Source organism: Perca fluviatilis, chromosome 15 (assembly GCF_010015445.1).
Source record: "Perca fluviatilis chromosome 15, GENO_Pfluv_1.0, whole genome shotgun sequence".
Taxonomy (NCBI): Eukaryota; Metazoa; Chordata; class Actinopteri; order Perciformes; family Percidae; genus Perca; species Perca fluviatilis.
Genome location: NC_053126.1, coordinates 21624555 through 21652371, shown reverse-complemented (window position 1 = coordinate 21652371; position 27817 = coordinate 21624555). Strand labels below are relative to the sequence as shown.

At 42.4% G+C, this 27817-nt stretch overlaps 1 protein-coding gene across 1 annotated transcript; it reads right to left on the bottom strand.

The window, feature by feature from the left end:
- Nucleotides 1-27278, bottom strand: setd1a (SET domain containing 1A, histone lysine methyltransferase). The gene is made up of 20 exons (XM_039824417.1): nt 26979-27278; nt 25997-26141; nt 24735-24833; nt 24365-24635; nt 23407-23561; nt 23029-23288; nt 19824-21528; nt 18147-19136; nt 17503-17670; nt 16940-17024; nt 16707-16849; nt 16331-16370; nt 16041-16237; nt 14032-15363; nt 12504-12852; nt 12005-12189; nt 8698-8808; nt 3352-3471; nt 2912-3049; nt 1-2118 (listed from the first exon to the last, which is right to left on the bottom strand). Exons 2-20 carry the CDS (start codon nt 26132-26134, stop codon nt 1945-1947), a joined length of 6660 nt encoding a protein of 2219 aa, XP_039680351.1. The 5' UTR covers nt 26135-26141; nt 26979-27278; the 3' UTR covers nt 1-1944.
- Between the last annotated feature and the right edge of the window lie 539 nt (nt 27279-27817).

The window sequence follows — 27817 nt, the reverse complement described above, 5'->3', positions numbered from 1 at the left end:
TTTTCATTTATTTAAAAAATATTTTAATGCACCATTAATAAAGGGTCCAACGCATTAATACAAGAGAAATATTGCAAATAATATTAAAATAATCATCAAATTAAAAGGAAAAACATTAAAAAATAAATGAATGGAAGGTATGTACATGTTTCCTCCTCATGGAGAGAGGACAAGGAACAACATATTTACAGCTTGAAATCTGTGTGTTTCTACGAGAAACAAACACCTCTACAATATTTACATGTACTTCTTTGATTTTTTTTTCTCCTTTCATCCTGTAGTAAAGAGGGTTGGTTTGTACTGAAAGGCTTTCATGGAAACAAGAAATATCTTACACATTTTCCTGTTTGGGAGGGAACAAAATAACAAGTCTTCTGCTAGTTAAAAATTCAAAATAGCGGTTAAACTTTGGACGGCCATAGCCACATGAAAAACAGAGACAAAACACGGGCCATATACATCCTGCTGTCTGCAGCTTATCACAAACCCGCTGTGGTGTATCTATATATGCTTTCCACCCACCTACACTGCCAACAGATCGTAAGCAGGACATGTATTTGCATTAAGCCAATGCATTTTTCAGGGAGGGATGTTTTGTATGGGGCGAACAACTCCACATTCAAATAAAATACATACTAATGGATTCTGGAAAGGCAAACGAAACGGGAAAAAGGTAACTTTACAAAACTAAACCTTTGAAAAGACCAAATAAAATAAATGCGCCTTTTAAAAACATGTGTAGCACACAGACTGACTAAGTTAAACACTGACCACACGTTTACTAAGACCTGCATGAGTTTGGTGGAAATCATTGCTTTAAAAGCTGAAGAAAAAGAACTTGCAGTTTGCCAACTGCTGAATTAGGAATCGTCAACATTTGCTCCCATGGAACTAAACACAGACAAACCGAAGGAGAGATCCTACAAAACAAACACTTAAAGAAGTTCTCATCACAAGAACTTTTGCTAACATAGCTTTAACTTTGGGGAAAAAAGAAAAAGAAAACAAAAAACACAGGCCAATTCTGTTGTGCTGTTCCTGCAGACAAAAATTCAGCAGCCATGTAAAAATAAAACACCTTTAGCTACAACCTAACTGACATATTTCAGGGTGGGTTAAAAACAATAGTTCAAAAGGACTTAACTCCCATTCAAACAGGAGGTTGTGGCAAATCAGGAGAGTAACGCACAGCAGAGAAGAGAAATGAGTTTTATGGGGCTGGTGAATCACAAGCCACTAAGGACAGTTGGGTGGGTACACTAAAGCTCATTTCACTGTAAGATACTTACAGCTAATGCAACTAAATAACAATACCATTAATAACAGCAATAGTAATATTATTATATAATACTATGAATTGAAATAAAAAAGCTCCAAAACAATCTTCACACTTGGAAATCTTGCATAACTGAAGACCAAATTGATGTTGAAGTTTGTCATCTTAAAAGTGCACCCTTAACAAGCGCATTTAAAAACCCTGAATTTGTCAGATATTCCTGTGCGTCTGTGTGCGGATCTGTGTGGATGGGTGGTGGTGCAGGGAGGGATTTGACACTGGAAGAGTGATCCAGGAACGCTATTGACATATAATACTGGTGTTCTTTTTAGTTTTTATTGTCTTCCTTCAAACGGATATTGGCATGGAAATAGAAAGCTCTTCGTGCCTGGCTGCACGAAACATATTAATAATCAATCCACAAATACTGCCACAGAAGAGCTAATGCTGATGCAGAGGCCCCCACTCATAGTATTCACATGCCAGGTGACACAAACCTCTCACACACTGGCTTGTAAAACTGCCAAGTGAATGAAAAGTGTGTATGAAAAGTGCAAGTGTGTGTGTCTCTGTTTCATAGGTATTGTGAGGACGGGGGGGGGGGGGTACACTCTGAGGAGGGTGAACTCTGGCTGTCTGTTGCCAAGTGAGGAAGAGAAGCACGTCCACTAGTTCAGTGTCCCACGGCAGTTCTCTGTTCCACACAGGCAAGGAATCTTATTCTCCTCTAGGGGGAATTTGTAGTCGTACGTTATCTCTTCATTGACGGCGATGGCCTGCTTCGAGTAGATCACAATCTTTTTCTGGGACTCTATGGTGATAACCTTGGCGTAGCAGTTTGGCTGGAGGAACAAAGCAATGAGAGACTGATGAACAACAGCTCCAGAAAAGAATCATGCTAAAATAATATTTTGATTGAATTAAATGATATATTATATTTCCAACCTGATCTCACAGAATTCCAGCCCCTTAACTCAAAATCTGTGGCAGTTTCACGGAATGGTAAAAAAATCTGTGATGGGCCCACGGAAGAAATCCGTGAAATGAACACGGATGGCTGAAAATTCCGTCATGGACCCATGGAAGAATTCCGTGAAATGAACACGGCCCCTTAAGTTAAGAAAAGGTTGTGGGTGGGCTTACGTTTCCATGACACACTGGACAACAACGGTACGGTTGGGTTTAGGAAAAAAAGAACGGGACGGTTGGGTGTAGGAAAACAATAACGGGACGCGGGACAAAAATGGGACGGTTGGGTTTAGGAAAAGAAGAGACGCGGGACGCGGGACACGATCCCCGCTCTCCTGGGTCAAAGTCCTGTGTCGTTTGACCCATCCACCACCCCAACCAACCTCCCTAAGCGGATTTTCGGGCTTTCATACTACTCGCTACCGTAGTTGCTCTTAATGCTAGTTCATCTTCTCATTGACTTTACATTAGGATTGTTTTCCGTGGTGGCCACACGAAATTTTCACACATTCCGTGCCACCACCACGTAATGCGGTGTAAACCGTTCGTGATCATTTTACGGAATTCTGTGAGACCAGGTTGCATATTTCATAGCCTGTTAGCTATGATCGACATCTAAAACACGTCAGATATGGACAAGAGTTGAATGAGGATATTCAGACTCACAGTGCAGCAGTGGTTGATGAATCGTGCCAGGTTGCCACACTTGGTGGCATCAATAATTGTGTCGTGGTCCACTCTGAATAAGTAGCTGCTCCCGATGCCCTGCTGTGCGTACCGCTTCTCTCGATTGTCCGCCACCATCTGGACACACACATAAACATTTGTTCACCTGTCCTATGTTGACACTGAACCAACCACAACATACAGGTATAAGGTGCATGAGTAATGTTTCATATTTACAGTGCTTTAAATTGATAATGAACCAATATTGAAATAATGGAAGCTTGCAGATGCATTTGGCATATTTTTACTTATTTTGTAGCTGGACGTGTATAATCACGGCACTAAACTGTTAATATTCATACAACATACTGACTCCATGGGATGTCCTGAAAGTTTTGCTTTAAATTCATCACTGGTTCAACACAGACTGGAGACATTACCTGTCTGATGTTTTGACCCACATACTCAATGACCATCTCATCAGCAGCAATAGGCTCCATGGCAAACAGGCCCCACTCGTGGATCCTGCTGCGTCCAAAACGAAGCCTCTTCTTGCGGTACTGCATAAGGAAAGAAAAAGACTCACTGTAACAAAGGTCTTGGTAAAAAAGCATGCAGGTTCTAGGATGAATATGTTTTGAGTTTTCATGAAAATCCACTCCGGTATATATACCTATATGTGTTTTAGGTGGTTTGTAAGTGAACTCTGAATAAGTCCAGTAAAAAATAGCCACCACCCTACAATATGACCACCACCCTTCTTTAGGGTGTTGATGGTGATGAGGAACTTTAGGACGGATTTCCTGTCTGTGTTTTCAACACAGGGTTAGCTCTGTGAGACATTTAACCTTGGAAGCAGGAGAAACAGGCGGCGTTGAATGATTAATGCCTTCCTAGCGAGCAAGCTAATCCCACTCATATATCCATGACTCAAAAGTGTGCAAAGTTAGCAACTTCACTTTGAATACAGGACCTCTATTATGTAAGCAAACTGGCCAATAAACTACTGTAATATGCACACATGCAATTTGTACTTAAAATAAATTCTCAGAAGTCACCATAGACAAAGTTAGGGGTTGGTAAACAGACTGGATTCTCTCACTGATTCATTTCCTGCCTGTCTGTCTGAACTGCCCCCGGCTTGCCTGAAAATAGACCTGTGGTCTCATTTATAAACGTGGCGTAAGCACAAAACGGGGCTGAAAATGTGCTTACGCCCACTTCCCACGCAAAGGTTGTGATTTATAAAAAACAAACTTGACGGGAGAATGTGCGGTCCTCCACGCAAACTCTGACCCATGCGTACGCACATTTTGGAGACAAAATAGGAATTGGCGACGCAGATGGTGAGGTGTTGAACTGAAGTCAGATTGCAGAGAGTAAATGGGAATAAGATTACACTACGTCTTTCACTCCATATCCTCCACGTTATCATGAAGATGAAATCCAGCAGTGTTATTTGCACTTGTACTGAGTGATAACTGTTCCATAAACACCTCCTACTCAAATCTTAAATAAAAATTTGTTCTTAATATTTAATCGGCCCTGTCTCACCATCACATTGTCCGCTACAGAGAGCAGGAGGAGGAGATGGCCCGACTGCATAGAATACAGGATAGTATCAAATACCCTACCATTAGATAACTGCAGAACACAGTGTAAATAACTAAATATCTGTCTTTAAAACTGTGCATATATCATCAAATGTCAAAGTCTGAAAATGCAGCCGTTAAGCTCTCGCGCAATCGTTACCCTTAATGTCCTCATTATCAGTCTGAACTTTAATACCGTTTGTGACAGAACCTGCATGAAGAAAAGTGTGTTTGCCTATTACACTTTATTTCGTCTTCAAATTGTATCTCGGGGTGGGGGATACCACTAGTTGATGCTGTGTTGGCAAGGTGTCTACAATCACAAATTGTTGTAAACATATAAATACTGTGGTGAACCCGTGTGTAATGCTGCATGATGGCCCTGCAGGAGGACTACGCTAATGGAAGAATCAAGAGAAAAAGAGACTTCAGGAACCATGACGATGACTGGCTAATATGCAGATTAAAATTTTCTAGATAGATCTTGGATCTATGTACTGAATTGGGTCCAGTAGAGAGGGCAACGCGCCGGAACCGTGCCATCCCGGTCCAAACACAAGTCCTCGCCACTCTGGGGGAAACCGGCTGTTTCCAGAGGGAAATGTCAGACAGCTAAGTGTTTTTAAAAAATAAATATTATATATAATATTCAACTTTATCACTAAGGCTTGTTTGGATATAATCTATAGTTCTGTTAAATCTTATTACGTCTGGTATATCGAAGCTGTCCCTGAGTGCCGTAATGCCTGCCGTTTTGGACGCATTATTAATACATGTAGTTTATAAATCAGGGTTCCATACACTGTGCAAGAACAGGCCAAAATTATAATTCAATTTGCAGCAATTCCTGAACGTCTGAGAAGTTTTTTTGCTTTTTCTCTGCCAGTCATGATACAGTGAAACAACTGCCAGTGTCATTCATACACTGATCAGCATTCACGAGGTGCTTTGCATTGACATTTTATGCTTAAGAATGGGCATGTACAGGGCGGGATAAGAGGCTGATCCACATACGCACACTTGTAGGTAATCTCTGATTTATAAAGCGAACATTGCTTACAGGTGTGCGTACACACGGTTTTATAAATCAGACTTTTTTTTTTGGCGTACGCCATTTTGGGCTTTTGGGCGCATGTACACTAGTACTTATGGTACTTATAGTAAGGATCCTACACACAGTTTTATAAATGAGAACCCAGGAGTGTATCTTTAGCGGAGCAGAGAGCCTGTTCACGCATCTGGGCCTCTCCGCGCCTTGTGGAATATACCGGAGGGGGAATGAAATGCAACAAAGGACTGCAGGTCGGAATTGAACCTGCGTCCACTGCGGCAAGGTTTGACCCTGATACCAATGGAGTACTTGATTTGATACCCTTTTTTTGTCTACTTTATTTGATACCCTTCATGTGAATCGAAGCATTCAGTTGCGTAAAAAAAAAATGTCCACCAACACTCCTCCCTATCCAAATGATATTTAGTGTTCAAATGCGCTCGACTTCACCACACCACAGACTGTATGGTTGTAGCTGCTGCGTTAGTGGGCCAATCACATGTCGCCTTATATCAAAGAAAGCTTGAGGTGATTTGCTGCAAACAAAACAATATAAATAGTCATTTCTTTCTAGGTCTGTGTACAAAAAGGATCAAATGCAGGTATCGTTTGACTGGAGAAGTTTCAAAACTACTCGGTACTGGGTTATTTCGGTCATAGTCTTGCATTGCCAGATCTATCTCCACAGCGCGGTGGAGTAAGGTCTGGCTACACCACACAAACATTCTGGGATAGGAGAAAAAACGCTCTGAGTTGTTTGCATTCTTTAAACCAATCACAATTGTCTAGAGCAACAAAACACAGCGACGGTGGCTTTGAAAAATGGTCTCAGGAAGGTACTTGTTTCAGGGGGAACATTTGCACCCAGCAAAAACGCCACATACAATATTAAATTAAGTTAACTGTTCACACAATACAGTAACGTGAGCTATTTAAATTAGCTGGATACACGGTTAAACGAAATTAGCTCTTACCAGTGTATCGCCGTGTGCATTTCATGCATAGCAATCTTCCCATATCGGTCCCAAAATGTCCGTAAACATATTCTCTGTAAATCTTTCAATCATTCCCCAAAAGAACAAAGCAGGTCTGCCTTGTTGCACGATCCAATTTTTTTTTTAAAACTTGTCATTTTTATTGTGTAGGTTGCTAGCTCAAAAGGTTGTTGTTGTTTCCCAAAGTGAACGGAGTTTGAGAACACGACACAGAGAGCAGAAAGTGAAAAAGAGTACCCCTGCTGTTCTAAAGCGTTCTGCATGTGGCGTCTGCTGATGTGCAGGTTACCTTCCCCCCCCAAACACAGACACACATGCTGTATATACAGATACATCTTTCTTTAAAAGATAGATTGCCTGCCTATAAGTGGCATCACACGCTGTCTGCACTTGTTTGGTCGTGCTTTTCATGTGTGGGATTCTGAAACGTTAAATTGGGGAATTGTCATTTGTTTATTCAAAGTCAAAGACAGTACAAAGTAGTGAAACTTTGCACATTTTTGTGGGTCTGAGGTGTACGTCACATTTTAGCTGCCAAAGCTCCGCTGCTCTCTGTCTCTGGTCCTCAGTGTGAGAGAGGGAGTGGCCAGCGGCTAGAGCGGCAAAACCCAATGTGTGCTTCTTTTACCTATATATTTAACTTATTAATTTAATTTATCTTTTGCATTTCTAATCCAAACAACGTCAAACTGCACTTACTTGTGCCTGTAGCAAGACACCTGTCAAGTTTGAAATCCATCGGACTAACGTTTAGAGAGATATGCGCCCACACAGACAGACAGAAAGACGTTCCTGCAATTTATAGACAGATGTGGCTACACCCGCTGTAGATTTGCTGCGGATAAAAACTAAGTATTATCATGGCAGCTAGAAGAGATAGAAATGTTTGGTCAGCAAAGACTTAGTAAAGATTAAATCGGTTAAAGGAACAGGGCTCTCAAGTTTTGAAGACAGGCAAGAGTTTTTTTTGATGGGCTGATAAGTGGCAGGCTCGACTAAGAACTCCAGGGGAGACGCGCTTGATTTCTGCCGGTTCCATAGTGAGAGCGGCGCGCCCAGAGAAATTTTGTGCGCTGTGGCATATTCAATTTATTTTAAATAGTTTTTCCGCGTGAGAAATACAATGTGTGGCAGGAGTGCGTGATAAAAGACCGAAATGAGTGACTGTCACGCTCAATGCGTGACACTTGAGAGCCCTGAAGGAACACGCCGACTTATTGGGAATTTAGCTTATTCACCGTAACCCCCAGAGTAAGACAAGTTGATACATACCCTTCTCATCTCCGTGTGTGCTGTAACGCTGTCTGACGGCTCCAGCATTAGCTTAGCCCAGCACAGATCCTGCAGGTAACTGGTTCCAACTAGCCTACTGCTCCGAATTGTGACAAAATAACGCCAACATGTTCCTGTTTACATGTTGTGATTTGTATAGTCACAGCGTGTACAAAAAACAACGTAACATGAGACACAGCCATCTTCTAACAGTAAACACACTGGGAACTATATTCTCAGACAGGCTTGCTGCGAGCATATCACTCCGCCCAAGTACTATATTCTTCCGCCTGAGAATATAGTTCCTGGTTTTTTTACGGTTAGAAGACGGCTATTGTTATGTTACGTTTTGACTTTCACGATCACTCACAAATCACAACATGTAAATAGGAGCATGCTTAACGCTTTTGTTACTTCTCGAGCAGTAAGATTACTGGAACCATTCACCTGCATTTTATGTGATGGGCTGATGACGCTGGAGCTGTCAAACAGCATTACAGCACGCACGGAGATGAGAAGGGTATGTATCGACGGTGAATAAGCTAAATTCCCAATAAGTCGGCGTGTTCCTTTAAGAAATGAAAGGGGCAGCAACACGAGGACCTTAATTACACATTTCTGTCATTACCACCAGGCATTGTACTGTGACGTTTTATATGTTTTAATGCGGAAATATGATTTAATCTTATTTCAGGAATTAGTAAAATACTATTCTGTAACAAAATACTTGTATTGTGAGATTAATACTGGCAAATGCACTTTATTAAAACTGTCTGAAAGGACTGTATATTGCCAACTATAATTCACCAACAATGTGTTGTAATTGTAATGTAATTGAGTGGATGCATGAGATACCATGGCTGTAACTGTCCATACCTTAAGCTGGTTGAGTTTGAGCAGGTCAGAGTCCATGACAGCCGTGGTGCCGATGACAGTGAGGAGGCGGCGCTGCTCTGAACGTCTTTCTGATAGCACCCGGTTAGCTCCCTGGCAGGAAACAGAGAGCAACAGGCTTTACAAAGAGATCACTGACACAATCTCACTTTATCATATGGCCTCGAGCTGTAGGAGACTGAACCAGAGAAGCACTTTGACCTTGATAGTGTGGGTGAGGTTCATTTGGAAAACAGACACTGAGGCAGATAGGACTGTGAGTAAGAGGAAGGATGATGAAATCCATTATGAAGCATTACACCACCAAGAAATGCAGGACGTGACTTCTGAAGGCTTTGAATTGTGTTTCTTGCACATGATATCACCAATTATTAAAATTACATCACTTTACTGTCACGTAGCCTTTAAAACCAGGAAAAAACAACACGTGTCATATTGCGATATTACGAAATCCAAAATGTAAGACGATATCTAGCCTCATATATCAATGTATTACCCAGCCCTATTCCCAGGTCTCAGATGATGTAAATGTATATGTGGTATATACTGTACTGTTGACCTGCCATCTCCCCCTAAAGAATCACTGTACCTCCCAAAAGAAAAAAGAAAAGAAAAATAAAAGAAAAAGGACAAAAACGGGTCTATGCGGGTCTCAGAGGGTTAATGTGCAGCACTAGCACTTGTTTTTGTGTTCATCTTTTTTATTGGCTGTATGTATGCCAAACGTTGAAACAATAACTTGACTGACTGAGGAGAAGAGGGTGGTATTTAAAGTTCATGATAATGGTCAACCTGAACAGCTGTATAATTAAAAAGGAGGGCTTGCCACAAACATATCATGTGTACCCCTTTCTGAAAAACATCAGTCTGTGCTTAGAAAACAATTCCACTGATAACTCCTCCACAGTCAGACCACAAAGTACACCAAGCTACATGACATGTGCACCTGCTGGGACAGGTGCTGGGCCACTTTGATCAGGACATCAGAGATGCTGACTGACGTGGTCGCCAATAACATCTCATTTTGTGCCGAGTCACAGGTGACACGATACCTCTAAAAACATTGAGGTTATATCAAAACAATAAGCATTGGGTAACGGAAAATCTGAATGGTGTGTGAAACGTTTCTCCACGATGTCATTGAGACAAAGCATAAAGCCAGAATGGAAAACACATTATGGGGGAATCCAAACACTGCATAGGAACGCAACACAAATATCAGCTTAATATCCAAATGTTCCTACCTTCCCTAACAGTCTGGTGTCATAAGGATCCAATTTTTTCTTTGAGAAACCAAGAATAACTAAAGCAAAAATGTAAATGGATACATTTGGGGAGGTTAAAAGGATAAATAAAGTGTGTGCTAGTGGGAGAGAATAAGAGAGAGAATGACAAGTCAGTTAGACTCCTAATAATTATAACTTCAAGAGAAACATACACATGATATGCATGTGTAGCAGTAGGTTTAAAAATAAATTAACATTTTTGAATCTGGAGGATTTGGTGGGCAGAGACAGAAAATGTTTTCCCTTCAGAAGCTTTTCAGGATGTAAGGGGTTTCGCATTCAGTTGGTTTTAAAGTGCAAGTGTTTGTAATCAAGCTTTTAGGTACGTAGCACCTAAATTATGGAATGCTGTGCCTCCACCCTTACCACGTGCTGTTTCTATTGATTCTTTTAAAAGTCAGATAAAGACCAATCTATTTAGACAGGCGCTTGGGTAAACCGGTTTGCACTTTATTTACAGTGCAGAATAAGAATTTAAAGAATATTGAAACCAATTAATAATTTTGTGAGGCCACAGTGTTTTTCAAATTGTTTTTAGAGCACTTGAGACGTGCCAGCCATCTGTCTTACAGAATGGTTACACTCCTTTATTAGCCCATGCCAACTGTGTTGCACATCAATTTTATTTTAGATTTTCTTGTAAAATTTGCAGAAACTGGGTTTAATCCTTTGATTTCCACTAACATGTCACATTTTATCTTCTAATAAATAAACTTATTTGTATAGCAAATTTCTGCCTCACAAAGTGCCTAAAAAAACAATTTATTCTGAGGCTATAATTAACATTTAATTAAACATAAATAAAACGTAAAACTTAATTAATGTAAGAGCATATCAGCTTGTCACACTAATTAAGAATGTGTAATATGTAGGAGTTATGGTTTAATTATTGAACCATAGATGGTGTACTAGTGGTTTGACTAAAAAGAAAAACATTATCTTTAATATGCCATCTCAAAATCTGAAAACTGCTAATATCCGATTCTGGAATCTGTGATGTTACAGGTTGGGGGTAATACAAACTGAAGATGAAAAGTATTTTTGTGTCTATTGAAATTTGCTGTGTTCAAACATTAGTTATTGCATCCTCCAATTGTCCAAAACCTCTAGACTTGACAACACAAAAGGTACACAGTTATAATGCTTTGTGCTGATCAGCTATTTGGAAAAGCTGCATCACTGTTGCACAAATCCATCACATCCATCTCTACCATTCTAAAATCCTCTTTATTATCCCAACCCCCAAAATTTCCAGTTAATCTGAGCCAAATTACTGGGGGTCGATTGCACTTACTTACTTCCCTGCCAATTTAATTCCTTAGGGGTATTATCAAGCGTCATATTAACCATCTATAATAACCATATTCAGCAACTACTGGACCCCCTGATGTTTGTTTACAGAGCCAGCACAGAACTGGGCAATATAATTCTTTCCACAGCATAATCATCTGGAACCATGTTTGGATGATTTTTAAGCTTTTTGTGAATTTCCACACAATCAAACCCCCCTTACTTCCACAGCAACTGTCAAGCATTTGAAATCTCATTGCAAAACAGATTCAGTGAGTTTTAATTTATCAAGATGAATGCTGAATGAACATTAACTCAACAAGCAAAGTCCCAGTACCTCCTGCTACTGGATGCAAACTCCCTTGTAAGAAATGGACTGACAAAACTTAAAATAGCAGTATTTGTTAAATGTTCCGTCATAGTTAAAACTATTCTTGCATTGTTTTTAAAATCCTCCAACTGTATTCTTTTGTATTTTTAACTCTCAATAGTTTCCCAATTGCTAGTTTGGTAATGTAAGAACAACAAACCTAAACAGAAAATTTAATTTTTGAATTAATTGGCAGAATTGTTGTAGAACCACAGATTTGAGTTCATCGCTGTTAAACAGATTCCCCTAACAGGAACAGAGTGGAAAAGTAAAGAAAATAATTTGCTTACTAACACTGCAGAGAAATAAGGATCACAGAGAATGAAATTGGGAGAATGCTTACTGAGATGTCGACATTCTCCACCTCCCGTATGACCTGCTCGGGCAGGTCCAGGTCTAGATAGGCGTCCTTCTCCTTGCGGCTGATGGCGTAGTAGCCCTCACTCCTGGCACAACCGGTGACATGCTCACGAAGCTGTCCACCTGTGTTCTTCTTCTTACTACGCCGAGCATTCGGCAAATTGGTTAGTGCAGCTCAAGGTCAAGGACAATAGCAGGAAACCATACAGTGATATGAAGACACAACACATTTTATCCATTAAAAAGAAAATCACATAATGTAGGCTACTTATTGGTTGAAAACAGCCAAAGCTTGTTTGGACAATGGTTACTGGGGTTAATTTCCATGATGATTACACACACACACACACACACACACACACACACACACACACACACACACACACACACACACACACACACACACACACACACACACACACACACACACACACACACACACACACACACTTAATGCAGAACTAAGTCATTGAAAAGGATATTAGTGTGGTTGACCCAGTGAGTATCATTGAGCCAGTCAGAGCTGTGGTTGTCCTGCAGCAGCTTCTCATAAGTCTTCTTTAGCAAACTCAAGTCTTCGCTGTCCAGACCGGAGTTCCAGATGTCATATAGGATGGTCATCTGCTCAAACTCACTGCGGTTGTCAAACTTAATGGCCGGAAGCTCGGATGCTGGGACAGGTTTTGGCCCACGCTGGGTTGTTATTATCCCTGCCTCCTGCAGAAAGAGGCGCTCACTCTTCCTCAGGTCTTCAACCACCTCATCCTCTGTGTCTGAGCTGGACAGCTCCCCAGACTCAAGCTCCTCCACGTCCACATCTTCCTCAGAGTCCTGCACAGAGGAAGAGGAATCTTACTACCAATGAACTTTGAATCAACACAACTAAGGAAAAGCACTGAGGCTTTGCTAAATCTTGTTAACTGAATTATTCATGTTTTGACTAAATGTATGTGCAGGGTAATTACATTTTTTATGAAAATATAACAATAATTTTCATGGGAAACAAGCACAGGTGCTGTTCTGCTCAACATTCAAGGAGGTGGACTATTGTTTGGACCATCCTCTGGTTACTAAATTGATCACAAGAGAAAAGATGCCTCAGGATCTGTCTGAACCAGCTCAACTGATGACACTGGTTGATCCTGTCCTGCACGTTTGCTTTGCAGTAATTAGTTGAAAAAGCACACTGCAAAACAGTTAAAAGCAAATGGCTCACTCAGTCAAACAGCCTGGCATGTGTGAGGAAAACTCACTGCACAACTATAGAAGCGTAAACTAAATCCAATTTCAGTCCCGATACCTGGGCTTTGGGTATTACTGAAATTATAAATAACAATAATAAATAATTGAATTGAATAGATCGGCCCCATTGTCGCGGATACGTGATCCAGCTATTTGGTAAGTATCAGCCTGATATCAGTATCGGATCAGTGCATCCCTAGCTTAAACAGGTGCTGGTGGCACAAGGCAGAAACTAGCAAGTTTGATAAACACAAACTGAACACATTTACATTAAACACGGAGGCAATGTCAGTAGGTCTGTGTTGACTCGGTGGGTAAGATTAGTGTTATTGGAGAGAATAGGACAGGGCAACGTTTTTGCCTGCTCCTTTAAAAACGTCCTCTGGTGAGAATTCACCATGAATATTATGCTGGCAATACAAATCTCATAATGCCAGTTTTTTATTACATCAATATATATTGTAGTTCTGCAGCATGTTGGTATTCACACTGATTACAAGCCCAATAATATAATTTCATATAGCTGGAAAATTGTGTGCATGCACTAGACACTAAGAAAATAAATACAGCCATTTCTTTTCTGAGGAAAAACATGGACATGACTTAAAAAAAAGTGTGTTATCCTTAGAGAAACCTCAAATTGGACATACAGATGAGTCATATGTTTTGTTATGTCAGACACATTGTGACATTGTTACCTATGACACACTGTTTATGGTTAAGAAACACACAAACATTTACAGGAACAAATCAGAAGTTCCCACACACCTCTAGTTTCCGTTTCCTCTGTTTCTTGCCCGGCTGCTCCTCCTGTTTTTTTGTGTGATGAACCTCAAGGTTCTCTTTGTCTTTTCTTCTCCTCTTTTTGCTCTTGTTCTTTTCAAGTTCGAAACCTTTGCCAACCGCAATCTTCTTCTTTGACGATGGAGGTAGAACTGCAGCCTGGCCCGCATCCTCAGACTCAGAAAGCACTCCCCCCAAGTATTCTTGAGTGTCTCCTCTGGGTGGTTGCCCTTCTCCAATGACCTCCTCTGGCGCTTCAAGCACCCCAGAAATAGTGTTGAGGTCTGCTGGGAGCAAGACAGAGGAGTCTTGTTTGGAGGAAGTCCTTTTGGTACCGGACGGTACTGGGAGAACAGGGGGTTTGCAGTAGTTGTGCTCCATAAGGACAATTACACCCTCTGGGCTTATAACCAGGGCCAGTGACTCTGAGGAGAAGAGATCCTCTTCCATCTTCTGCTCTTCTGCCTCATCAGATGTCTCGGTCTCCTCTGAGTCCCCAGCATCAGGATCCATTTTCAAGGCTACATCAGCCAACACAGACAGGTCAGTGGCTGAAGCAGAGGCCAGCCGCAGGAGGCTTGATGCCCCTAGCTGCTCTCTGAGTCTCAACCTCTGCTCAATTTCTTCCTCATCCTCTTCTTCCTCTCTGAGGGAATGACAGGAGGCAGCAGACAAGCTGGTCGTCCGAGGTCTGCCTCTGGACCGTTTGTTGACAGGAGGTGGAGGTGGGGCCTCCTCGAAGGCCATCCTGCACATAGAGGCGTGGTCCAATGGCAGGTTCTGCACAGTGCGGCACACCATAACAGGTGGGATGGGAGATTTGGGGGAGTCTTTGCCTGCACCCCGTTTTCCAGGGGATTTGACAAGGGTGGTCTGAGGAGAAACAGGTGGTCCCTTTTTGGACTCATCAGAATCTTGGGTTCGTCCAGATGGGGGCACGATGAGGGCATTGCCTTCCCCTGGTTTGGAGGCAAAGGGGAGCAACTGGATGCCGTGAGAGGGACGAGCCGAGGGGGACAGGGAAGAATTGACTGGGGAGTCCGGGGGCCTGCCAGGGGAGAGAAGAGGAGATTCACCCGCCAGCTGTGAGGGAGATAGCGGTGCAGTCGGCAGCTGCGTTTTTCCGTCATTCTCGCCTGTGGAGAACGAGACCGTCTTCCTGCGTTTCTTGAGAGGGGGCACAAGAACAATAGGGGACGAAGGACGCGGGTATGGCGGCGATGGAGGTCGCTTTGTAGGTGCTGCTGTTGTATCTGCCTTGCTGTCCTTGGCTTCACCTGAGAGAAAATATGAGAGTTTACAAAAGACTGATCCAAACTTAACACAGTGCAATTACTGCACTATTTTAAAAGCTGTAAAGCAGCTGTTATGCCCAACGAGGCATTTTTTAAGCAGAAAAAAATAGTGTAATAAGTTTTTTTCTAACTGAATCCCCCTTGTCATTTTGGTTGCATGTATAGGGAAAGGTGCCAACAACTAACAATTTAAATAATAATAACAATGTATAGTCATCTGGAAAAAAGGTGGTGAGGGTGGGCATAAAAGGTTGTTTAATCAGCGGGTTTGTCAGGCATATTTCGGGCCAGAAACACACACATGTTCAATTTCTCTGGCTTGAGGCAGCTACAGCCCAGGATGTATGGAGTTGATACGGCAACAAGTGACAGCCGCCACTAGCATAGCTTTAGCCCAACAGTCCGACCAAAAATCATGTGTACAATTACAATTTGGCACATCTAAACAAAGAACAAAGAAACCGCAATTACGTTAAAAAAAAAAAAAAGTGTGATTATGTAATAATTGTTAAAGGCCTAGGTTGATGGTGGTTATTTTTGCCGTCATTTTCCCTGAGAAAAAATAAAAGACAACATTAAAGCCAGCAATAATGACATGATGAAAAGAACATTTAATGAAATTAAACCGAAAAAATTTATTTCTGAGGACAGTATTAGCAATGCTCAAAGATAACATGGACTAAACACAGAATTTCAAACATCATACCTGCCATGTTTCTCAGTTGTGCTGTCCATGGTTGACTCGTCCATGGAGTCTGGCCCTTCACTCTCAACCATCTCTCCTTCCTCTTCATCCTCATCTTCAGAGGAAGATGAAGATGAGGATGCTGAAGAGGAAGAACCCTCAGAGGACGAGGATAGGCTCTCATCATCACTATCGACACTAAGGGCATCATCTAAAAAAACAGACATTTGGTATCATTACTGCCTTAACTAAAAGTAAACCGAAATAAATGCATAGTAATAAGGTATTACAGGTTGTGATTTACCATCAGACTCCTTTTCACTTTCTTCATCCTCCTCATCCTCCTACACATAAAAAAGGTTGGAGTTACAACTCTAAAAGATCACAGTGAAATGCTGCCATCTAGCAAATAATAAGAGTAAGAACACATTTGGTATCAAACGTGTTGACAGAAAACAAATATAAAATCCAACTATTTACATGCCATATGAATCAAACATTCATATTTGTTTAATGTAATGCACAGCCTGTTTTTTTTTTTTAAATAAATTTGATAGAAAATGGTTTCCAAAGGACTCATTTATGCACCCAACTTGTGTGTATCTATTCTTGTTCTTGAGTTTATTTTGTATATTGTCGTTTGCTTTCAAAAAAAGACTCAATTAAAAGAACACACATACCTTTTCAGTTGAGGAGCCATCAGAAGTTTCCTCTCCCTCACTGCCAAGCTCCCAAGGTTTACGATTTCTTGGCCTCTTTTTCCTCCTCTTGTTGTCCCGCTCAGCTCCATGTCTTTTTACCTCTGGCATTCTCCCCTCAGCAGCTGGAAAGAAGACACCAGTTCAAGAGTTAAATGCAGAAATCCTATTAATCCAACCCTTCTTTTAAAATTTGCAACATCAGCTTAGCAAACCTTCGTCATCCTCATCTGGTGGGGTCGAGGGTCGCGGCCTTTTCATGTCTCCCTGGTCAAGCTCCTGAGGTTCTTTCCTCTTTACCTGAACAATTGGACACCAACAATATTTTTTACAAATCAACCAAACAGAACCATGGATGGACTTTAACTGTTCTGGCTATTTTTGACAACTACGATAAGCTTATACCACAAAATCTAACAAAACAAAAAACTATAGCATTTTCCATAACAATAAATTGCATTTCCATTTTGTACTTGACAAAAACTAAAATCTATGTTCAATGTTTATATAAGAGAAGTCCTGGCAGTAATTAGGACTAAACATATCTACAATTCTAATTTGTGACCAGTACTGTTAGGGAATGTCTTCCTTTAAAATAAAAAACTGAGGGCATGCTATGACAGTGATACATTTCTTGGTAACTGTAAAACAACAGACACTAGCCAGTGTGTGTATGTATTCAAGAGGGGTAGAAGTAGGGGTTTTAATTTATCAAATCACAGTGAGCTGTCAAACATAGAGATACAGTCCCAGATCTGCCTCAGCATGGTGCTTTTACCTTGAAGGAAGGCAGTCGTAGTGCTCCTCGGAGAGACAATCCCTCCATGCCACCACTCTTTGCCCAATCCACAAGAGACGTGAGAGGCTCCCGAGGACGGTTGACCTTTTCCTCTTTTTTCTCATCATCCCGTAAGGCAGACATTCCTCTAACCATTGTCTGGAAAGGCTAGAGGAGAAAAAAAAAATACAATTACAATTTGTATTTATTCCTCTTTTTTATTTCACACTGTAACAGTAATCCCTGATCAATGTGGTCAGCAGCATCCTCTTGCTACTGAGAATGAGGAGGGCAAATTCAAACTGCCATCAAAAGTTTGGGGAGCTTTGGAAAGCAAAACATCCCCTTGCTAGTTATAAGGCAAGGAGATACTGTAAGGTTTATCTTTTAAAACTGATAAATGAAGAAAGCTATATTTGTGGCAAAATACATTTAAGGACAGGTAAAGATTTTGATGGTAGTTTTTAATCTGAATATAGAATCCGCTTGAAGCTAAATATTTTTTTTTAAACAGATTTGGTTTGAGTTTAATGAAACAAACAAAGAAGTGGAAAAAGCAATATTTCTTACCTTCACATAAAAACCAAAACAGCAAGCTTAAAAACTAAGACATCACCAGCATTGTTGTGATTAGTCTTCCTCACCTTGGCCTTGGTCTCTTTCCTCTCCCACCACTCGTCAAAAGTTGCAAAGGCAACATTCTCCACCATTTTGCGGTTCAGGTCCCTCTGCATAATGTTTTTCATTTCCTGGATTAGAGTGGCCATGGCCATCTGCACTGTGGCTTCATGTGGATTTTCAGCCAACATGGGCATCTCCTGCCCTGAAGCCCTGTACTCTTCCTCCCCAGGCAGCATGGTGCCATAGCCGGGTGGGGGCATGAAGGAGGGGTAGTGTGGCTGTAAGATGTGTGGTGGCCAGCCAGTGTGGGGAGGCGGGATACCATGGTGTGGAGGGGGTGGTATCTGAGTGCTGTGGGGGTCAGGGTAGGGGTAGGGCATGTGGGGGGGCATGTAGCGGTGGTCCTGGTCATAATGAGCGCCTGCCCCGCTCCCTTCTTGGTCCATGTAGGGGTGGTGTGTGTGGGGTGGGGGCATAGAGTGGAGATGGTAGGAGGTGTAGTCTGCAGTGGCTGCCTCACCAGGGCCTGGCGTGCCATTGGATGACGACATGCGCAGTTGGTGAAGGCGACTTAGCATGTGGGTCTGCATTTGGAAAGACATAGGAGCTCCACCGCTGTACTGGTTCATCAGCTCCATGGACGTGGCATAGTCATACATGTGAAGGGGCATGGGAGGAGGATACTCGGGATGCAGCTCCATGTGCGGTAGCGGGGGGATCCCAGGGGGTGGTGGGGGCTGGAGGGAGTAACCAGGGGGAGGTGGAGGAGGCAAATGAGGAGGGTAGGAAGGTATGGGAGGGTGCATGGAGGTGCCAAAGTGCTGTGCAGAGTCAGAGATGGGTGGGGGCGAGGATGAAGGGTCTGTTTTTTGTGAAGGCATGGCAGCCTGGGATGAAGAGGGTGAGGAACCTGAGGTGACCGAGGGTTGGTGAGTGGTCACCGTCGTAATGGTAGTCTCCTCCTCCTCCTCCTCTGAGATCTCCATGTCTTCACCTGAGGAATGAGGGGAGGACTGAAAGAAAAGAGAGTTTACAGTTTTAAGTTGAGAAAGTGTTTACATACCATCCACAGTGATAACCACGCTCAAAAGTGGGGCTGCAAAGATAACTCAAAACCACAGATTGAGGAAAGTGTACTATGGGAGAGGAGCATATTAATTTGATAACCACAAAAACAAATAAAAAGTAAAATTACAATAATAATATATATATATATATATATATATATATTTTATGCTTAGTTTGTGCCCAGTATGTTAACCATATTTTTGTGTTTTGTGTACTTACTGAAGTTGTTTTTTCTTCTATGCTCTCTTTTTCTTCCTTTGTTTGCAGACTTTAATGTGCATATTACTTTACATCTGTGCATTTGTAATAATAATAATAATAATAATAATAATAATAATAATAATAATAATAATTTTTATAATTTACAAAAATGTTTTTTCATACATAAAACATTTTTAAATGTTTATTATTTTTGGGTTGCTTTTACCAAAACAGTAAGCTTCCCATCCAATGTTACAGGCCCACTGCGTAAAAATAATAAGCTGCCTATATGCTACTTCAACATCAGTATTGTTTAGCACACTTTGGCAACAAAGTGAGAACTATGCAATTTTTATTTGTCAGGACAAAAGAAAGCTGTTGAAAGCTGAATGTCTGAACCCTTAAGTTTCATTACGTGCCACTGGTCTTACCTGACTCTGTCCATTGTAAGGTGGCGTGTGTGCTCCTTTTCTGCTCAGTGTATCAGCAGATCCAGCCTGTAAAGATTCCTCCTGTAAAGCTCCAGTCCCAGTGAGGCCAACTTGGGGCTGGGGTTCCTCTGGGGGCAGGATGTGGGAAGAGTAGGTAGAAGAGGATGGTATGGTTGCTGTAGGTACAGTGGGACTCTTCCTACCTTCTCCCCCCTTTCCCCGTTTTCTTCCTCTGTGGACATCTCTGTCTCTTTCCCCTTTCCTCCTGGGGTCCTTCTCCCCATTGTCTCCCACCTGATTACCACTTGTGTGCTCCCCTGTTACATCACCTGACCCACCTCTTCGCTCTCCTCCATCCCCACGTATGCCCCTCTGCTTTTCCTCTTTCCTATCTTCCTCATCTTCCTCATCAGAGGCAAGGAAAGAAAACTTAGCCTTTTGTTCCTTTAGGAGCATCTCAATACGAGAGTCAAGGCTGCTGCTATGGTAGACAAACGGTAAACTCTCATTTGTGGAATCTGGCTCTGGGGAGGAGGAGTCACGTTGAGGGGGCGGTGGGGAGCTGGAGGAGGAGGGAAGATGATGGGGGAGGGAGGTAGAGGAAGGGGAGGTAGAGGAGGAAGCGATGGAGGGGCGGGGCGGGGAGGAAGGCGGGGGCGTCTTCGGCGGTGCGGGTGGGGTGCTGGGGCGGCGTTTGGGCTTTGACCACTGCTCTTCGCGAGCTGGACTATCCTGGTTGAAGTCCAGTGTTCCAAGTGTCTCAGCTACAGCCGCTGCGATGACTGAGGCTGGCGGGAGGGGGGGTGGCGCAGGAGGAGGTGGAGGCGGAGGTAGAGCACTGTGGTGACTAGCGTGGTACTCTTTGTCAGCACCAACTGAAGGCAGAGAGCCCCTCTCTGCGAGGCTTGTGCCCCCTAGACGGTTAGAAGCGTCCAATCCCTGAGAAGGGGCTGGGGCAGACTCTTTGGAGGAGTATGCAGAATAAGATGAGGGGGGAGGAGACATGCTGTTAGAGGAAGAGCGGTAGGAGTTGGAATTGTATCTGGGGTCAGAGCTGTTGGAGTAGTCACTGTCTCTGTCTCTATCTCGATCTCTGTCTCGGTCCCTGTCCCGGTCATGGCTGCTTCTTCTGCGGCTGCTGCTGCTGCCATGGTGGTTGTGAGAATGGTGGTGGTTGCGGTGTCTCTGGTGGCTGTGGTCACCTGATCGGGAGCCCAGGCTGTCTCGCCGGTACACCCTGTCATCCCTGCGATCTGAGTGGTGATGAGAGTGATGTGAATGGTACTTTGTGGAAGAGTTTGTGTCTTGCTGGTGGTGGTAAGATGACCTTCTGGAGCCAATCCCTGCTGCCCCATAACGCCCCCCTGAGTCTCTGTCACGGTCCCTCTCTGACAGTGGGGGCTGATCATATTGGGTGGCAAGAGGTGGCGGAGGCATTGAGGAGTGGTGTGCCATGTGTTGCCCAGGCCCTCCAACATTAGGGTATGGGGGGTAGCACGACGGCTCGTTGGGACGGTATGATGTGGTTGGGGGGTACATAGGGCGACCTCGGTGATACACTGAAGGTTCCTGTGCATCCTCCGAGTAGCGAGACACTTTGTATCCTCCGACAGTAGATGAGACTGCCGAAGACGAGGAGGAGGAAGGTAGCATGTCCTGGGGAGGGTAGCCGCTGCCTAAAGTGCCGGTGTTGTAGCCAGTATGCCTGAAAGACACAATTTAGTAATTACAAATTATTGTTGACTGAGATTCACAAACTCTGACTGCCACACTTCCACCAACTACCTATGCCACCACTGCCAGTTGCACTGAATGATCAACAGCATAAATGTACTTACTTAACGTTATTTTAGCAATTTATTTTCACCTAGAAGTGATACAGTAAACTGTAACAACAGAATCTTCTATGCAGATAGGGTTGGGTACCGAACCCGGTACTTTTACCGGTACCGACCGAATCACGTCGGTACTACAGAGTATTGGTTCACGTAAAATCAAACTGTGCATGATTTCGGTACCTGAGAGTAAACGCAAGCTTATCTGTCCTCTCTGCATGTTGACAGAGAGCAGAGGTCCGACACACACACGCGCCGCGCAGAGGTGCGGATGGAGTAAACTCGAGTAAACTACGTTGGCTCTGCAGTTTTGGTGAAGTCACAGTGAGTCCGATAAAGTGGTTTCAAGTGTGGTTACAGTTAAACTTCACTCAGACAGCGTTTGCTGTCATATGATATTAATGGCAAGCCGAAAGCGGTCGCGGTGCTGTTGACATTACACCTCCTCTGACACGAGCAGGCACGACGGTGGTTTATATGCCCTGGGGACTGACTGACAGGCTGAGGTTGCAAGGCAAGGCAACTTTATTTCTACAGCACCTTTCAGCAACAAGGCAATTCAAAGGGCTTTACATAAAACATTAAAGAGCAATTAAATATGGTCATGATGAAAATAAAACAGGCTAAAATATAATAATATACAAATACAAGAATGAAAGTTGAATAATTATTCAATTTAATAGGTTGTAGGGACGGGTTTGGGAGGAGAGAGGGAGTGAGGGGTCTTATTTTTGTTTTTGTTTAAATTCTGTCAGTGTAAAATATTCTAAATAAATAACATAATGTTCTAAGTAAATAGGTTTGGAATTATTTTTACAACTGAAATATTTTTTTTTGTAATTAAAGAGGGAAAGTACCGAAAAAAGTACCGTTGGGTACCGGAACCGAATTCGAGACACCGGTATCGGTACTGGTATTGGTTCAGATGCAAAAGGTACCCAACCCTATATGCAGAACTTAATAATGTTGAAATACTTGTAATGTAATAGTGGCAAACATTGGTAAACTGTCCAAACATGCAGTCCATGCAACATACTGTAGATGCTGCAAAGATCCCTGGAGCAATTCCTGTTGCTTTGTGAGCTGAGACAAATTTTATTTAGAATACAACAAAAGCATTATGAGAGTTCGCAGATAAGGTATGAAAAGTTATTAACTACATTAACATGGTAGTATAATTGAAATTATTAATACAAAACTGATGTATAAATAATAAATGATTTGTGAAATTATTTCTTGCGGTCTCATAAACTATGATTTGATAATGTACGGATAACAATGTCAAGTGTCTCAGCCTTGACTGAGGGACCCGAATAATAACAACAGCACCAAGAAAATATTGAGGTGAAACTCTATATATGACAACTAACCTGGCGCCGGTGTAGCCCGAGTCTTGTGAGAAAGGAGTCCCAGATCTGGAGCTGTAAGGTGTTCCTCCTCCACCACCCTGAGATGACGCACTGGAGCCTGGAGTGAAGGTGCCAGCCATGGAAGAGGGGGGCGTGTCCAGACGTTGATCACTGTAACCAGTATCCCCAGAGCAAGGGGTGGCGCTTCCTGATGTGAGGGCCTGGACCCCTGCTGCCAAAACCGCAAGCTCACTGGAGAGCCGCCGCCTGATTTCTGATGACTGTGCAGAAAAAATATAAAAACATATATTAGAATTTAGAAAGTTGTCTTAATATGCAATATCAACTTTAGATGATCATTATAAGTGAAGTGACAATTACTGTATGCTGTGACAATACCGTGTCAGGCTGTGGCGGTGGCTGTGGCGGTGGCTGTGTCTGTGTTGGGGCCTGAGGCTGGAGCCTGTCTGTCAAAGCCTTGCCTCCCAGGGGCACAGTCTGAGGAGTGTAGGACCCGTTTACTATCAGGTCGTAATACTTCTGCCTCTGCTGGCCTGGGTAAATAAACAAAAGCCACAGAAAAATAAATTCAGGCTGTCAAAATGAGCTCACCACAAACATAAACAACATCCACTTATAGTGATGATTCCAAGACAAACTCCATTAGGTTTAATTGTCTCCATCAAGAGCCAGCTAATGTGTTTTTGTTAGCAGGACATTTTAAAAGTTTGTGGAAGGTTAAGGGCATAAGCTTTTCTTTAATGAAATAAAAAACTGGCAAATATATCTCATGATTGTGTTTCCCTATGTGTATTACTATGTAAAACTGTTTAGATCCAAGTACATAGAAAAATGTCCTAACCTTTTCAATGATTAAAGAAAATAACACATTTAGACAGTTGTGCAGCTTTGGGGAAATTTGTGCTTAGTGGTTTAATGTGCACAACCTAAATTAGATTTTTTTTTTTAACTGGCTTACTTTATATTTCAATTAGTGTTAAAGTCAGTGTGTAAATGTGTTTTCATGGACACAAACACACATGTTTTGGGGGCATTTCTGCCTTTATTAGATAGGAAAGCTGAGATATTTAAGGGAAGAGGGGGGAAGACATGCACGAAAACCATCACAGGTCGGACTCGAACCCTGGACCTTCTGCATCAAGGAATTAACCTCTACATATGTGCGCCCGCTCTACCAGCTGATCTAACCAGCCACGACACAAAATTTTTAAACCAAAGTCTTAAATGTGTTACATGTTTATACTGGCTTATTATTTGTCACTGTACAGAATTTGCTATAAAGTTCACCCAAAATTGTCTGAATTATCACTGTGATAACTGGAGGCGTTTAGCTTACCTTTTATATCCAGTTGAGCATGAATGATGTTACCCATGACAGAAGTGTTGTGTAGCTGCTTGACTGTGTCCTTTGCTCCTCTGGTGCTGGTAAACAACACTCTGGCCAGGCCCAAGTGCTTCCTGGTCTTGGGGTGAAACAGGATCTCCATCTCCTCCACCTCACCAAACTTGGCACACATTTCTGCCAAGAAGGGCTCCTTGATATTGTCATTGAGTCTAGCAAAGGTCACCTCCTTGAGAGGTATAGGACCCACATAGAACTCGTCAAGCTGTGAAGAAAAATTACAAAATTAGGGAGAAGAACTTGTCATTTCAATAGATGAAGCTGCTTGGGATGTGTGAAATAAACATTGACCAGTTGTTCTCACCTTAAACTTTGGCACTGGCAGGGACAGTTCTGTATACCTGGACCATAGTCTGCGAGGTCTAGGGTCCCGCAGATCACCCACGGGAGGAAATCCAGAGTCCTGGAAAAAAATTATATCAGGAAATTCTTTGGTAACACTTTACTTGAAGGTATCTACATAAGAGTGACATGACACTGTCATGAACACATGACACTGTCACGACACAGTCATGACACATGAACCCTAAACCTAACCCTACCATAACCAAAACCGAATGACACTTACTTAAAGAAGCGTTATGTCATAAACGTTTATGACTTGTTTATAATGTTTATGACACGTTCATGATAGTGTCATGTCACTCTTATGTAGATACCTTCAAGTAAAGTGTAACCAATTCTTTCTTCCCATCTACCTCTCGCAGAGAGATGAAAAGAAGAGACATGAGCTGCATCTCATAGCCCTTAAATTGCCTCCTCCACTTGCCTCCCTTCCTCGGGTCTTAGTCCCTCCCGCCGAGGAGGTACGGGAGAGATGCGAGCAAATCATGGGGAGAGAGAGGCAATGAGCAAATGTATTGTAGGGGGATGAGAGGTCCTTTCCTCTGAAGTGCCACATGAATTCGTCAGCTGTATGGGTGGAGTTAGCAGCTCCTTCAGCTGCACGGCTTCCGGGGAAGGCTGCTCTCGTGTATCCTCTCCTATAGCTCCTCTGTGATCCCTCCTCAATGCTCGCTCCTCGGAGCAGAAATAAGGGCTTTGAGACAGCCTTTACCGAGGAGGGACAGAACTTCTGGTTCAGCCAAGGACCAACGAGCTATCAAATAAGGGCCATGAGATGCAGCCATGGCGTGCTGATGTGGCTCCAGCCTCCTTTCTGCTCCGCCCTGTTCAGCTCTGTTTGGATTGCACCTTACCATCAACCTGTTAATTTTCTATTAGCCTTGCTGTTAACTGTTTACTTCTTGGCATGTTTATAGTTTGAATTGCACCTTAATGTTAACCAGTTATATTTATGACACTTACCGTTCATTTTTTAATAACATGATTACATTTTTGCCATTGTGTACATTTGGTTTTTGAACCTTGCTGATATTTTATTAGTGCTAATATTTTGTTTATTTGCACTCTTTACATTTGCATTCTGTCCCACTTTGTATTGCAATTGCTGCATAACAATTTACCTAAGAATATATAATATTTGATCTTGTATTATACAGGTTGCAGTTCAAATACACAATTTTAGGTACACACTTTATAAAAAAGTAAAAACATGGAACTCACTGGCACACTGAAATGCACTCCATCATATCTGTAGATTTTCTGTGCAACCCGTCGAATGGCTGGGTCCTGGACGAGTTTGTAGCTCTTCCACTGCAAACTGACAGCTTTTTGTGAATCTACCCCACCGTCTGGATCCATCCTACAACTGAGTGTCAAAAGAATACCATGATTTCACCCAATGCAGCAGCTACTGTTTGGGGACAAAACCCCGTCAGAACCACCAAAACCACCATTAGGGGCGAAGCTGTAACAAATTAGCTGCGGAATAGAGATATACTGATGTGAAATGCTGCAGTAATTACAGCCGTCGTATTTGGCCGCTAGCAGTTACGGGCATTCAGTGGTATGTTACATCCATAAATCGTTTTGTTAGCTACGTTACCATACAGTGGTATGGTAACGTAACATGATCTGCGTCACATCAGTTAGCCAAACATGAACTTTTTTGACCACTGTCTGTTAATAGTAACATTCAATACAGAGGACAAAATAAATTAGCAGAATGATAATAAGGACGTTCTCAGTCTCGACTAAGATGCCGTGTGCTGTCAAAACAATGACCAGCGTTACGTCACTGAGCAGTTAACGTTAGTTCAGTTAGCAACATGCTAGCTGCACCAACAAAATGCAAAGAAACTAGCGGTTTTCCAACGTCAAAACAGAGTTCACGTTAAACGCATAATACATCGGGTGCCGAACTATTCTGCAGGAGCAACATAATCGGTAGCTTTTGCGTTAGATAACGTTCACTAATGTTAAATTACTTAAAAGCTAAAGACTTCTCGCTGTAGCTAGGGCAAGTTAACGCTGCCGTTGGCTAATGCTAACTAGCAAGAACACCAAGTTAGCAGTCAAACTCTGATCGTGTTGTCCCCCCCCGCCCACATCGGTAACATTTATCAGTGACATTCATGTTGTGCACCTCTCTTAGAGGATCTGCTGACTTGTTTTGACCTCCGGTCGGCCTAAATTCATACCCCACCTCTTCGAGACCTACTGCCCGCTCATCCGAAAGTAGCAGCCCGCCGCTGCAGTGTAGCAGCTACATCCACCAGGCCCGGGAGACGAACAAGAAAACACTGAGCCTCTAACAGAAAAGGGACATCTCCGACCCGGCGCTAAAGCAAAACTGACGAGCTAATACGATGCCGCTATCATTCCGGTAGTTAGTCCAGACAACAAAACGCTTCTCCTAGCAGCGAAGCCATTGTTTTCTCTTTAAAATCCCTATATTGTTGAGAGAGCGGCCATCGCGTAACCAACCTGAAAGCCTCGCCTGTTCTCCATCAGTGTATGCGAATGCAGCCTACGATTCCTGACCGGCACTTTCTTCAAACGCGGTTACTATAAAGGAAAAATATGGAAGCCACTTACTCGACACACCATGTGAATATAATAAAAATGAAAATATTTTGTATGAATAAACGTCTGTATTTTACCAATGGTAAAATTGCTACAGTTGAAAAGATATGTTCGAATCTGCTCATGCAAACCCAAGCCCAGGAAAGTGATCAAAGCGCCCCCTAAAGGCTGATTAGTGACAACTCAGCTAACGCAAACTAAAGATTCTTTTGATTTATGAACCAAGTTGTGCAGTTCTAATATTTATATAGTTCAATTACTGATGCATTAACGTTGAAGCTTTTAATGTTGTAGCTGGTTAAGGTAGACAGTGACTGTACATTTTATCAAGTAGCCTACTGTACTTAAGTATACATTTAAAGTAATGCTTTAAGAGTAGTAGACTTTAGTCTTTTCTTTTCATGCCACTTTCTTTTTCTACTCCACTACATCTCAGAGGGACATTTTTTACTTTTTACT

Bases quoted from the DNA above. Each gene is read 5' to 3' on its own strand.
- setd1a (XM_039824417.1), bottom strand. From the start codon at position 26,134: ATGGATCCAGACGGTGGGGTAGATTCACAAAAAGCTGTCAGTTTGCAG. The intron at 19,137-19,823 runs GTAAGACCAGTG...CTTTTCTTTCAG, and splicing joins CTTACAATGGACAGAGTCAG to TCCTCCCCTCATTCCTCAGG. The intron at 16,238-16,330 runs GTAAATCACAAC...CTGTTTTTTTAG, and splicing joins AAGTGAAAAGGAGTCTGATG to ATGATGCCCTTAGTGTCGAT.